Source organism: Dipodomys ordii, unplaced genomic scaffold (assembly GCF_000151885.1).
Source record: "Dipodomys ordii isolate 6190 unplaced genomic scaffold, Dord_2.0 Scaffold33, whole genome shotgun sequence".
Taxonomy (NCBI): domain Eukaryota; kingdom Metazoa; phylum Chordata; class Mammalia; order Rodentia; family Heteromyidae; genus Dipodomys; species Dipodomys ordii.
The window spans coordinates 7,897,836-7,911,611 of NW_012267249.1; the positions used below are offsets into that span (position 1 = coordinate 7,897,836).

Here is a 13,776-nt window from a genome sequence, read left to right on the forward strand (position 1 = left end):
GCAGGTCCAGGAACCTATTTCCGAACAACCACCTATGCTTCTAGGAATTCAGGAGCCAGTCACCTGGGGGTGGTGGTGGGGAAGTGGATTTCACCTGTAAGAGTTTTCAGATGCCCCATCATATACCAAGATGCCAAGATGGCATCACTTAGACCCAATATCCATATTTCACTATGATCTGTGTTATCACAGTAGGCACAATGTAATCAAAAACATCATTATAAGTATTGTAAAGACAGAAATGGGAAGATTTGAAGGAGCTGCCACATTTGACTATTAAAGCATCCCAAACTCCAGAAATGCAGCTTTAGATAATGGAAATGGAAAAAAAGAAAAAGCATATCATAGCCCTAATGATTGTGGCCCTGCAATTTCCCGTGTTTGTCTCAACAAGACCCATGTTAAAATTCTGATCTTTAAAACCACAAAAGACTAAATTTCTGTCACAAACATGGTTGTAATTTATTATAAAGCAGTTAATACTTCAGAGACTTAAGCAGAAAAGCTCACCTCAGATAAGCAGCAGAAAGGGAAACAACATGTTCAGGTGCAGATAGGTCTGAGGTCAGTGAGTGAGGTGATTGGGGACTATGTGAATAGTCTTAGGCAGGTAGGAAGAGGAAAGATAGCTTGTCACGCAGGTAGAGATCATGGACAAAGGTAGGAGAGAAAAGGAAAGCCAAGAAGACAAACTAGAAGCAAGACTGTCAAGCAGGCTGAAAGAAGGGCAAGTGGGACGAGAAAGCAGGACATAGATAGATAGGCTATGGATAGGAGCTGGTCACAGGAAGGCAATGCAGGCAGAAAGTTGACAGAACTTCTTGTCCCCTGTAGAATTAGCTGAGTTTCCTAAGATGAAGGTGGATCCCATTCTTGGGCTTCAACACAAGTGGAGGGATGAGGATGGGGACCCTGGTGGGATCTGGCAGCACCTCAAAGCGGAGCAGGGTCAGAGCCACGGCCACCTTCACCTCATTCATGGCAAATTGTTTCCCAATGCAGTTCCTGGGCCAGGGAGAGACAATGAAAGGAGATGGGGTCCCAGAACCTGTTCTGAGCTGGGCAGACATGGGCTCCAGAATCTCCACCTAGAGTTGGACATTCAGAGTCCTCTTTCCTGAGCCTGACTTCATCTGTCTCCTTACAGATCTCTCTCTCTCTCTCTCTCGGTCTCTGTCTCTGTCTCTGTGTCTCTTTGTCTCTCTCTCTGTCTCTCTCTGTCTGTCTCTCTCTGTCTCTGTCTCTCTCTCTCTCTCTCTCTCTCTCTCACACACACACACACACATACACACACACACACACTTCTACCCCCAAGCCTTCATTCATACTCTCTTGACTTGCCTCATCTTTTTAAAGAGCTCAGTTTGAATCTTACTCTGATAGGCATGAAGATTCTATTAAGACAGAGATAGTCTCGAACTGACAGAATCTATTACTATTTGTTATTTTAGAGTGAAGCCATTGTTACTTCACTCCTTCTCCTACACTTGTTTGGTTCCCCCATGTAGATGCAACTGGTCAGCAACATGACCCAGTGCTTACATTCTGTGGGAGCAAAGGACTTAGGATCCATCCCTACAGAGCACTCATAGAGGAGTAGAGTAGATCATGAAAGAGGCTCTGGATCAAAAATTCTCCAGGTGCAGATGATCTGATTCTCCCTCCCTCCCTCAGTCCACCAGCATCCAAACCCAAAGCTATCTAATTCTGCTCCAGAAATATCTCCTCTTGTCACTTTCAATTTCCTCTCCCAGATTGCTCTGGTCTCCATGACCACCTTCCCTCCACGCTGACATTCCCATGCAACCCATTACAAACGATAGTGTTCCACCCTCTCTGGACTGCTGCCCCCACACACCCCATCTTACCTCCCCAGGCCCACTTCCTACCACATCTCATGTTGAGGTCATTGATAAAAGACTCCCTCCACCTCTGCCTGCACATTATAAAGGCTCAAGACAATGACTATCTGGCCCTCACCCTTCTGCTACCTGTTCCTCCCACTGTGCGACACTCAATGCTCCATCCTTTATTCAAAGACTGTGCAGAGTGCCCGATTATGGGATGTTCCACAAGAAGCTCAAAGAAAGAATGAGTGTGAAGGAATGAAAGAATGAAGTCTGTCTTGCACACAGGTTTATAGTTCTGAATAACTTGCTGTACTTGTCCCTGAATCAAGGACAGAAGCATGTATCTCTGTATTCCTTCCCCTTAGCATAGCACAGAGAAACATACTTTGAATATAAATCATACTAATTCACCTGTAATTAAACTCACGTAATTAAATTTCAAAAATAAAAGAAAACAAAATACCTGGATTGTACATATTTCTAGCTAAAAATTGAGATACTTAATCTTCTCTCCTCCGATGGCTCTATCACTTGTGTAACTAATTTCTAGAAATCTGCCTTCCACCAAACAGCATGCTTAAAGGCCTGTTCTCTGAAAATGGATTAGCCTTAAAAAATTCATCAATTAACTGGATACTGGTTGCTTACATCTATAATCCTAGCTAGTGAGGAGGTTGAGATCTGAGGATCACTGGTGAAATCAAGCCTATCATCTAGAGACTGTTATCTCCAATTAACACCCTGACAACTGGACTTCCAGCTGTGGCTTAAAGTGGTAGAGCACCAGCTTTGTGCCGAACAGCTCAGGGACAGTGCACAGGCTCTGAGTTCAAGCCCCAGGACCAAGAAAAAATATTTTTTACAGAAATATTAACTCAAGAAAGGCTCCCTTCTCTTAATTAGTTGTAAGACTGATTTCAACCCATATTCCACAGGACAAGTCTTGCAAACATTGTGCACTTTTACAGCAGCTTTCACTGAGCATGACTGTCCATATCAACAGCACTTCCAGGTCAACTTATCATAGTGCACACCAGAGCAGTTTACATGTCATAGATGAATAGTGATTTTTCTCTCAGAGACTATTGTCCTCATTCTTTCTCCCCCAGTCTTGCACTAAGTAGTTCACAGCATAATGATGTAGAAATACTTCTCTAAAGTCAGACTTTCACTAAAGCCCAAAATGTGAGACAACACTGCCTGGTATTCAATAAATATCCTCTATGGTGAGCTGCAAACTTTCGGATACATGACTTCAACAGTAGGCCTTCTGATTCTACATCTATGAAAATTTTGAAGGAAGGTGATAAATTACATTGAGAATATGGAAAAGACACACATCTACTTTACAATATCTGACAACAAAGGAAAAGCAACACTCAAGGGTCAGTTTACATGATAAAATAGAATTTTGAAAGTGCATGCTCCAAGAATGGAAAAGCGCTACACTACAGTGAAATTTGGAGCAAACATTGACAAAATGTTTTGTCTGGACATTGGAAAAGGCAGTGGGTCAAGGTCCCTATGGGCTCAGATATAACTACAACCATTAACCAGGAAAGGCACAGTTGCAGATGGCACTCAGAAAACTGCAGAATTATGAGCACCAGGCAGGTGCCAGGACACTCGCCTTTTCTCACACCCATCACACGGTGAGCAGCTTCTCACCTGGATCCTCCAGAGAAGGGTAGGAATGAGTGGCTGTGGTGGGAAGAATCTGGGGCAAACCGGAAAGGGTCAAACACCTGCAGAGACAATACCAGGACCCAGAAACAGAGGAGTCAAGCCCTGCTTCCAACCTAGGAAGGGACAGCATGCCTAGATCTGGGATTGATGGGAAGTGTAAAGCCTAAGAATCCATTTCCCTCCCTCCTTTCGTCCCAGGACTCTCACACCTCTGGATTGGGCCACACCTTCAGGTTATGATGAAGGGAATAAAATGAGAGTGTAAGTATGACACCTGTGGGATGTGGGGGGAGACAGAAAAGAATATTAATGCCAGTGGGGTAGAGGTCTGGTCCCTCATTCAGCAGAGGCCACGTATACACAAATGGCATGGGTGACAAATAGAATCACTTTGAGCAGAATTATAGCATTAATGGGAGGTGGATAGCTTCAGAGATGGTGTTTGGAACAGCACCTAGTACGGCTTAGGAGAGAAAACCATGACACAAACATGAAATCAAGAAGTATTGAGGCTCAGTTCTAATAGGAAATGAAGTGAGAAATCACACTAACCAAGAATCTTCCATGAGACTTAGAGAACATGCATTAAACCATTTAAGAATTAGAACTAACCCTCTGTAATGAACTATTTCCATTTTTTCCCCTTCATTCAGTTTCCATAGTCTTTCCCTTTAGCTATACTGTGGTTCCTGTCTTGCAGAAAGAGTTGCTATCACACCAAGTCCTCCAACTGGATTTAAGGACTGTGGACACTGTGTCCTTATTCTCATCACTGACCCAGGGCTACTTCCTTACCTGTGCTTGTAACTTTGATTTCACCTCGTCCCGGCAGACAGGTTCCTTTTTTCTCTCTTGCTCTCATTCTCTATGCTTTGTAGCTGTCCGTTCACCTCTTTCATGGTTTTCTATGCTATTCCTACTTTTCTCACTTGAAAATATGGTCTATTCATGGAACCACAGGAGGACCTAATAATCCACACTTTTAGACTGGAATATACACAGCCGGACATCTACTTGATGACAAAAGATGAGATTCCAGAGTCTGAACAAGATCTATTATCTATCCTGTGTTTTCACAGCTTCAATGTAGCAGCAGTGAGTTCATACTGGGTGTGGAATGAGTTAGTGGATGTTTTCCTACTATGGAATGAAATTCAGAACCAGACATCACCTGCTTTTCTATCAACTGGAAAGGTCCTCAGACATTATACATTTCACCTTTAACATAGGATCCCTGAACTTCCCCGATTTACCTTCACCTATGGAAGGAACCATAGCACCTTAGCCAGTCTCCACTGCTCTGTCTATCTTAAAATGCACAGTAGTGAGAATTGGAGGAAGAGTGGTTTTGAGATTTTGTTGAGGTTCAATTGTGCTAAACATTTGCATTTCTCAAATTCTAACTTCAAAGTAAGAATCCAAATTACTTGTGAGGAAAGGGAGACTCACTGGGTTCTAAATTGTGGAAGCATATATGTATTTCTGTTCTGTCCTTGCTCTGCGGAGTGCTTGGTAAATGAGGGTAGGAAGCTCATACCTTTGGGTAGGGAGCGTCCATCTGGAAAGGTGACAGGTTTGCTCAGTTCTCTGCTCACCAGGGGTACTGGTGTATAGAGTCTCAGGGCCTCCTTAACGCACATGGTGGTGTAGGCCATCTTGTCAAGGATTTCCCTGAAATGAAGCCCATCTTCAGGGTCAGGCAGAGCCTGAGAAGACTAGAGTTTGCCCCAGTAGAGTGGAAGGGTTTCTCTACACATTGAGCTCTCACTCACCAGGTGACAGAGGCTCCATTTCCCAAAAGGCTCTGGACCTCCTCCCTGCACTTCTGCTGGTGTTCGGGGTGTGTGGCCAGAGTGTACAAGATCCAGGAGATGCCACTGGCTGTGGTGTCATGGCCCTCGAACATGAACGTGTCCACTTCGGCACGCAGGTCCTTGTCAGACAAGCTGCTTCCATCCTCCATCTAGGGGTGTTATGGTCAAGAGGGAAAATTTTCCCTCAGGCTGCATTTCTCCACAAAGCCTCAGGGCTCTGCACAAGCACTCACTTTGGCAAACAGTAGGATATCCAAGAAGTCTAAGCGCCTTTTCATCTTGACCTTTTCCAGCTCTCCCTCATCTTGCAGCTGAGCCTTCCTCTGGTTGATCACCTTGTCTGTTCCAGGACAACAGTTACCAGGCAGGCAGAGTCAAATGTTACAGCACCTCCCAATAGCCTTCCCTTTCCCCAGTCTGGGTTCTCTGTAGGAAACAGGGTGCATTTGGGGGTGGCTATGTGGGTCAGGGCTGGAAGTCTAGCACATCAGCTGTGGGGAGCAAAGAACACAGAAGCCCTGATGAAAACTGCTAGGATGAGTGTTATTTAATAGCACAGCACTAAGCACTGGTAATTCCTGTATGGTACCTGATATCCTGACCTCTCAGTGTCTATAACTTATACCGGCATAGTACTCTGCAAGAGTGTGTCTCTAGCTCAGCAGAGGTATCTATGTGTGAGAGCCATGACTGTCATTTGGGTTAAGTCTGATAAAGGAAGAGAGATTGGAGGGACAGACAGAACCTGTATGCTCGTGGGCAAGCTGGCAGGCATGATGGTATGTGCGGCCATTAGAGGTCAGACTGTAGATGACACCATTCTGGTGAAAGACATTCCTCATTCGGGCAAAAACCAGGTTGTTCAGATCTCTGATAGCCTGGATGTAGGCCTTGGATTTCCTGAGAAAGAGAAGGCACAACACACTGGGGTTTGGGAAATCTCATACATGGAGTGAGCTAACTGTAGAGAGTCCCACAATAATGGGAACAGACAACCCTGAGAAATATCTAAGTTCTATTTTAAGGGCCTTATGGAGATGGCATAAACATCCAGTGTACCACCTGTGTTGGAGATTAGTGGTGTATGTCTGGGCAGGAATGGGTCAGGTCAGGAATTTGAAGTTCCCCTGACTTTTGAATTCCAATCTTGGTTTTTGTTTGTTTTGCTTTGTTTTTGAGGTGAGCATTGCAGCTTTCCCATTTGCCTCTCAGTTGAGTAAGCCCCTCAGCTAATAAGAACAAAGACCCTGCAAATGAATGTCACTGACCTGTTCACCTGGATACACTCTTGTTGGCCAAAGGCACACTTCATTATGGTGTCCAGAGTCATCAAGGAGATGTGTTCAAAGATCTCCAGAGAGTTGTCCTGGATGCTGAGCTTCTCCCATTGGTCCTGTGATGGAGGGTGACATTGACAGTCTCATTTCCCACTGGAGTGTCTATGCTAAATAGACTTGATTCCTTTCCTGTATCTCCATCTATCTTGTTTCAAGTCCTTGGCTCAGATGCCCTTGTAGCAAGTTAAGTATGCGGAGCAATACTTGTAGTCTGCCTATCTGTCACAAAATGTTATTACAAAGCTGGACATAGATACATCTGGTCACATTATAAATTTTGAGAATAACTGTCACTTTTTTTCGGTTGATGAAAAAGTCCACAGTGTAAATACCCTTCTGTTTCCTGAAAATTTTGTGGAGTAGACTTGAAAATTGATAGAACCCCAAATATGAAAACACTAGTTAGCATGGAAAAGAAAGCCTGCTTGGCCTGCAGGAGCAATCCTATTGTTGGCTGTCTTGGACTCCAATTTTTTCATTCACCAAAATCTTACAGAACACTGCCAGGTTGGAATTTACTGTGAGGTAGGATTGTCTGTGGCAATGTAGGCCTTGTGTCCATCTCAATGTATGGGTCAGCATGGCCATTCAGAAGCTCTGGGGCCCTGATGATTGAGTGACACCTTAGAAGCTCCCAATGCAACTGATGCGGTCATTTCCCAGTCCAGCCAGGGACAGGTAGCTTGCTTTTGGTGGGAGTATCTATTCCCCCACTTTGCTGAGCTGAGAAAGAAGGAGAGGGGCCTGTATCTACCGTGATACCTTCTGAGTAGGACAATGAGCAATTTGGCTCAGTCCTGGGTCCTGGATGCTTTCTGTTGCACTTATTACAGAGGAACTGTTTCTTACTGCAATTGGGTTGATAGCATTAATTTCTGTGATTATGTCTGATGGTTTCTGTGTTAGAGAATGGAATATGAGTGAGTGTGGGGGGGTTGTCTGTCATGGGGCTTCAACTCTGGGCTTGGGCGCTGTCCCTGTGCTCTTCAGCTCAGGTGAGTGCTCTACCCCTTGAGCCACAGTGCCACTTTTGGTTTTCTAGTCATTTATTGGAGATAAGAGTCTCATAGACTTTCCTGCCTGGGCTGGCCTTGAACCTTGAGCCTCAGATCTCAGCCTCCTGAGTAGTTAGGATTACAGGTGTGATCCACAGGTGCCCAGCTTTATGAGTGTGTTTTGTGAGTAGGTGTGTGTACATGAAAGAGATAGACTCACCAGCATTACTTGAATGGAGTCCACCATGATTCCCACATAGGGCTTCAGGATGTCATAGTGGAAAGCTGGAGTCAACATCCGCTGGAACCATGTCTGTCCATTCAGCAGGAGCAAACCATAGCCTGGACAGAAGATGGATATGGGCTTGAGTGTGTGAGAAAGGGAAGCAGAGTAACAGCAGGGTGATATGAGAGAAATAGATTGTGAGAGTGCTGGGGTGGATCAGGAAGACAGAAATTCTTGGCTAAAGGAAATAAGCAGCAGCACCTTTCAGAAATGTGAATCTTCCAATTGTACTTGTATATCTGATATGATTAAAACAGCTGTCAGATACAGGTTGGGGAGACTTGAGGGCAGATCGGGGGGAGCCTTCACTAAATATGAGGCTGAGCACGGTTAGGAGTCACTGGGAAGAAGTGTAGAAGGACGCTGAGCCTCAAGCCAGAAGTAGTTGTTTTTTTTTTTTAAGTAAAGGTCAAGGTAGAAGTATTAAAATGGAATTTGTGTTTAAGGATTGGTTTTGACAGTGATAATCTTTTGTTCTCAGTAAGGTCAAGTGATAGTACTTGGTTAACCTGAGGAGCGACCATCGCTCTAGTTAAGATATACTTACCAATCCATGGAGCCACAAATTTATAGGTACCATGAGCTTTCGGGTCTGAAAAGTAAGTGAGAGTTATTCATTGGAAACAAGGGAAAATAATAGGATTAGAGGCACTGATGTTCTGACCAGGGGCAGACATGATATATTTTTTGTCTGCTTGTATTTTTTTCTTTTTTTGCAAATTACAGTATGTAAATTGTACAAGTGTGGTTTCATTGGGACATTTCTAAAAATTCATTCACTATATCCTTATCAAATTCACCCTCTCTCATTCTCTTTGACCTCCTTTCCTGTCTTAAAACAAAATGTTTTATTGTTTTGCTTTCAAATGCAAAATAAATACTTTAACCCTATTTATCCTCCTTCACCATCTTTGTTAATCTTCGTATCTACCTTCAAAGTCTGTTTTACGTCCCCGTCATTCTTTTATTTTTAGTGTATATTAATTGTACCAACTGGTTTTACTCTACTATTTCAGACATGCGTATGTATGTTATATTTTGCTCTGAATAACCCTCTTCTCTGTTTTTTCATTGCAATCCTCTATTAATAACTTTCATTGAGATGTCTTGTACTCTCTACATACACATTGATAATGCATTCCAAAAATTTTCTCCCCCCACCTCCATTAGATTCCAAGATATGACATTTTTATTGTTGTCAGTTGACACCTTGCATTTCCCATGTTACTTCCCATTGCCCACCTAACCTCCTCTGTCTCTGTCATGATAGTCAGCTAGACTCAAGAAGACTGGCCTCATGTTCCAGATGCTAGATACTCCCAAAAATGGGATGGTAAGTTGGTAAGAAACATAAACCAAGTCTTCAGTGCTAAAAAATAAAAAAGAATTTTGAGGCTTTTCTATAGTGGGTGGTGAGGTTGTCATTCATGACCCAGGTCAATGACAATTAGAATTTACACACCCAAGTCAATGTGGATATGTTTGTTTCTCTTATATGAGGCAATCTACATAATTGGTTACCTTCATTTAGTTCATTTAGTTTAAAAAGATAAAGAAAAAAGTTGAGCCCCATTGCTGTTGAACTGTATAAATTGTAAGCACATAAGTAAATACTGTGTGCTATCTGCTAGATTGTGGCTTCAAGAAAATAATGATAGGCAGTTATTTAGACACAGCTAGCTGAACTACTATTTCTTTCTGTAATTTCACAGAAGATTTGATTAACCTAGGAATATTAACTCTCTAAAAACTGCTGCATCTCCTTTGTCATTTCTAAGTACATGTATTTCAATTATCCAGTCCAGAGCCAGAGAAATATTGAGAATTGCTTTGGTGTATGGCATCAGCTAGGTGGCAATACCTTGTAAGGCTGGGTGTGGTTCTTTGGAGTTGTGTCTGCTATAAAAGAATGTCCCAGATATGGCACTGGCCCGGGCTCCGGAGTTCAGAAGTGAAGGGATGGAAATGGTTATAGCAACACTGTTTATTACCCTTAGTGATCCAACATCCCAGTACTCACTTTCTGGTTTACAGTGTATCAGCTTTTGGCCTAGAAGTCTTAGTATTAAATGGAAAAAAAAAACCTTCCATACAAACATCATCATTATTGTGCTGACAATTAAAAAAAAACTGTTCTCTTGCTAGTTGTGGCTCCTCAAACACAGTTGCTGTCCTGTATGAGTAATTAGTCTCATGTTTAAGTGAAAGTGGTAGACACCTTATCAGTTAAAGTGAGGAAGGATTGGAACACAAAAGATATCCTAGAATATTTCCTGTATCCTGTACCCTAGAACATGCCCTGTATCTAAAGTAAGTGGAAAAATATACAACAACCTTATTCAACGGAGCTTCACATGGCCCAGAAGTCACAAGGATGAAGCTTTGGCTCATCCACTCTGCCATGCAAAGAGAACACCACTTACTAAGAGCTTGCTACAGGCAGAGGGACTATGTACAGGGTAGTGATAAAAGATAGCATCAGACTTAACTGTGACCCTGCAAGTAGAAGAAGAAAGACCATGTGGGAAGTGGAAGAAACAAGGAGTGTAATGGTAAGGACTACTTCTTCATTTTGTTATTAAATATATTGTGTATATGCTCAGCTTTCCCTTCTCCTTACCACAATAACATCTAACATGCAGTATATTGATAACATTTGGCATATATGAGTCAAGTATGGGTACACAGAATGCCAAGGAGAAGTATAAATACCATGCCCTAACTTTGCATTTTATTTCAGGGAGAAGATTAGTGTTTTTTTTCAATAGTATATTATCAAGGTAGTTGTCAGAAGAAATATCATTTGTTGTTATTGTAAAGGTTGAAAAGAACATCAAAGTGTTTTGGGTAAACAGTGAATAATGAGATGTAAGTTAAATAAGTTTAAGGGGATGAGTATGTATGCCAAATTTTTTTAGTTTTAAAGTTCAGCATGTCCATTCCAACTTATCTAGTTACTTAAGTATTAGTCAAGTTCTGTTGTGAAGAGTTGTTTTGGCTGCGGGTAATATGTACAATTAGTTGACTTCAAGTGTAGATGTTCCTTGATAATCTGGAGGGAGGGGGCTAGTCTAATCACTTGGATACCTTGAGAGCAAAAAGTAGGAGGATAAAAGAAAGGGGATTCCTTCTGCCAGCTCAAGAAAATTTTGGGTATTGCCTAAGAAAATCACTGTAGACATCTGAGAATTATGAGATTATAAGTGTGTGTTGTTTTAAGCTATTAAAGTGGTGAGAGTTCATTTTTAGCAAAACAGGAAGTTCACACAGGCACAGGCAAATAGGTAGAAGGGCAGGCAGCCTAGAGGGTAGACAAGTGAACAGGCACTATGTAAGCATTCAAAGATGTAGACGAAAAGATCCGTCACATCCATCCCAGGGGACTGTGGGGAGGCAGCAGGCATAGGAGAAAGATTATTACAAGGTGTATTAGAGGAGCCATATTTCCCCCAAGAGGGAGCACATGGCAGCCTCCACTGTCTAGGTAGCAGCAGGGTCTGGGCTAGGGGCAGTAAGTGAGGTAGATGGGAGCTCAGGTGGGTCTGGGCAGAGAGGGAGGGGCCAGCTGTATGGTGGGAACTCCAGGGCTGGGAGGAGCTCAGGTCTGGGTGGAGCTGAGGACCTAAGGTGGGCATAATGCTTACAGTAGATAGGTGGGAGATAGGGAGACACACAGAAAAAAATAGATCCTGGGAGAAGATAAGATCAAAAGTGGCTCACAGACAGGAAGTCCTGTGGCAGGGTAGCAGGAAGATGAGAAGGAAGTTTGTGTAAGAAAACAAGATATGAGCATATTGATATGGGACAAGGGAGGTGACAAGAAGTCAGAAAATGGCAGGAAGGATGCCTTTTAAATCTTTCCTATTTTCCAGTAGGAATATTGAGAGAATCAGGTGGCTCCCAGTTCTGTACTTTAGTATAGCTCATATAACCACGATGGGGATCCAGGATGGGGATCTGGCAGCAGCCAAACAGGTAGGAGGACCAAGGTCAGCTGTTCATGAAGTAAGGTTCTAGGCAGTTAGAGAAGTGGATTCACACTGTGTTCTGAGCCAGTCTGATGTTAGACCCTTAGTCCAGCCCGGAGCAGAGTATTCCCATGTCCCTTTCAGGAGCTCAGCATGTCCTATTTTCTTACAGGCCACACACACATCTCTGCATTAGGCCTTGGTTTATACTCTCCTGAATTCTGTCAAGGCCTTGCTAACTCTAGGGATGTCTTCCCCATACTCCTGCTCTCAGAGACATGAAGCCTCTGTTCAGACATGGCTAGCACTCTGACAGACAGAGTCCAACAACACAAATCATTTCTTGACTTAATCAGTGATTAGTTCAGTTCCTGCATTAAGAGTGGTTCCTGGTGTAGAAAAATGCCCTAGAAAAGGGTGGGTCTTAGTCCCAGAAAAAATCAGGATATCTCCTGGAGGAGCTTTATAGTTCCAAAATTTCTCCTTGGTTCTTTTTTGGAATCTCTGTGCAACTGGGGATCTTCAAGCTGCAGCCCATCTGCATCCCACTCAGGGGTCAGGCTGTAGGCCCTCTTCTCCCAGCCCACCGGTGTTTGTGACTTTCTAATTCTCCTCCAGAAATGTCCATGCTTATCATCTTCAATTTCCTCTTCTGGACTCCTCTGGACTGCTCAACCTCACCTTCACACGGATTCTTCCAAACCCTGTCAGGTAAGATAGGGTTCCTGAGTCTTTCTCTACCTCTTATCTGTCAGTTCCACTTCCTATCTCAGATCATATTGTTGGGTGAAGTATCCCAACTTCCCAGGGCCGGTGGGACCTGAACACACGATTGGCAAAAGGAGTCATCAGCACTCAGTCAATCAGGCTAGGAATCTTTTAAAAGCCATGGTGACTGACCTCCTCTTTGGAACAGTGAAGATCAGCAATGAAGTCAAATAGGGTATTATAGGCAAGATTGGGGCAGGTACACTTGCAGGTGGTCAATGGTAATTTCGTAATCAACAAGCAAGCTACAAAAGCAGAAGTAATGTGGATTATAATTCCGGTAACCAATGCAATAAGTTATCAAAACAAAGTAAGGTGGCTGAGCATAGATAATTTGTTGCAGACATCCTGGTGCCTAGGCAGGAGATGGCTGTGCACCCAGCTCCAGCTCCAAGGCCTGGAGGTGAGGCAAGCCGAGGTGAGGCCTAGACTTACATCTTCCACATAGCTGGGATGACAAGCATGAGCCATTACATCTGGCTTTTTTTTAAGTATATTTTTTCAAGATTTAAAATAACCTGATTTGTGCATATAGAAAATTCTTTGCAGATTTAGTGGATTTATGGTAAAGTATATGCATGCCAAGATGACAAAAATTAAGTTCAGTATGGCTGTGCTGAACTACTCAATTACTCCATTACTGAATTAAATACTAGTCCAAGTCTTCTGTGAAGAGTTCCAGTGAACAGTCCTAAGCCAGAGAATCACACCAAGTGTGCCATCACAGGACAGAGAGTTAGACAAGAGAGGGAAAGCCAAGGCAAGAAGACACATCGGAGCGCTTGCCAGCAGCCGCCGCGGTGGCGGTGGCGGCGGCAGGGTCGCAGCAGAGACCGCAGCCGGGGCCATACCTGAGCGCTCACACAGAGAGTCCGGGACGAAGGAGCCAGGCGCAGCGGGCGAGCGGATTCTACTCAACACCAGCAAGAACCGACACGGAGCGGACATCTTCATCCTGCAGTGTGCAGACCAGAGACGACCCAGGATCCAAGACTCGGCATGAGTAGAAGCCCGACGTCCTCACTCCTTCTCAGGGAGCAGAGGAGGGAAGGCCACCCCTCCCCCCCAGCAC

The 13,776-nt window shown here is 43.6% G+C and overlaps 1 protein-coding gene across 2 annotated transcripts in view; it reads right to left on the reverse strand.

Moving 5' to 3' along the window:
• Window positions 1-437: 437 nt before the first annotated feature.
• The window catches only part of LOC105986129 (cytochrome P450 4A6-like), a 34,987-nt gene continuing 21,648 nt past the window's right edge, over window positions 438-13,776 (reverse strand). Inside the window, exons 3-12 of one of the 2 annotated variants that reach the window (XM_013016893.1) lie at window positions 8,516-8,560; window positions 7,903-8,024; window positions 6,619-6,743; window positions 6,096-6,250; window positions 5,584-5,690; window positions 5,309-5,499; window positions 5,074-5,207; window positions 3,746-3,810; window positions 3,519-3,595; window positions 438-1,005 (exon numbers count right to left, since the gene is read on the reverse strand). In XM_013016893.1, coding sequence (XP_012872347.1) covers window positions 837-1,005; window positions 3,519-3,595; window positions 3,746-3,810; window positions 5,074-5,207; window positions 5,309-5,499; window positions 5,584-5,690; window positions 6,096-6,250; window positions 6,619-6,743; window positions 7,903-8,024; window positions 8,516-8,560 — 1,190 coding nt within the window. In that variant the 3' untranslated portion in view covers window positions 438-836. The remainder of the gene's footprint in view (window positions 1,006-3,518; window positions 3,596-3,745; window positions 3,811-5,073; window positions 5,208-5,308; window positions 5,500-5,583; window positions 5,691-6,095; window positions 6,251-6,618; window positions 6,744-7,902; window positions 8,025-8,515; window positions 8,561-13,776) is intronic. The other variant, XM_013016892.1, reaches the window with a different exon arrangement.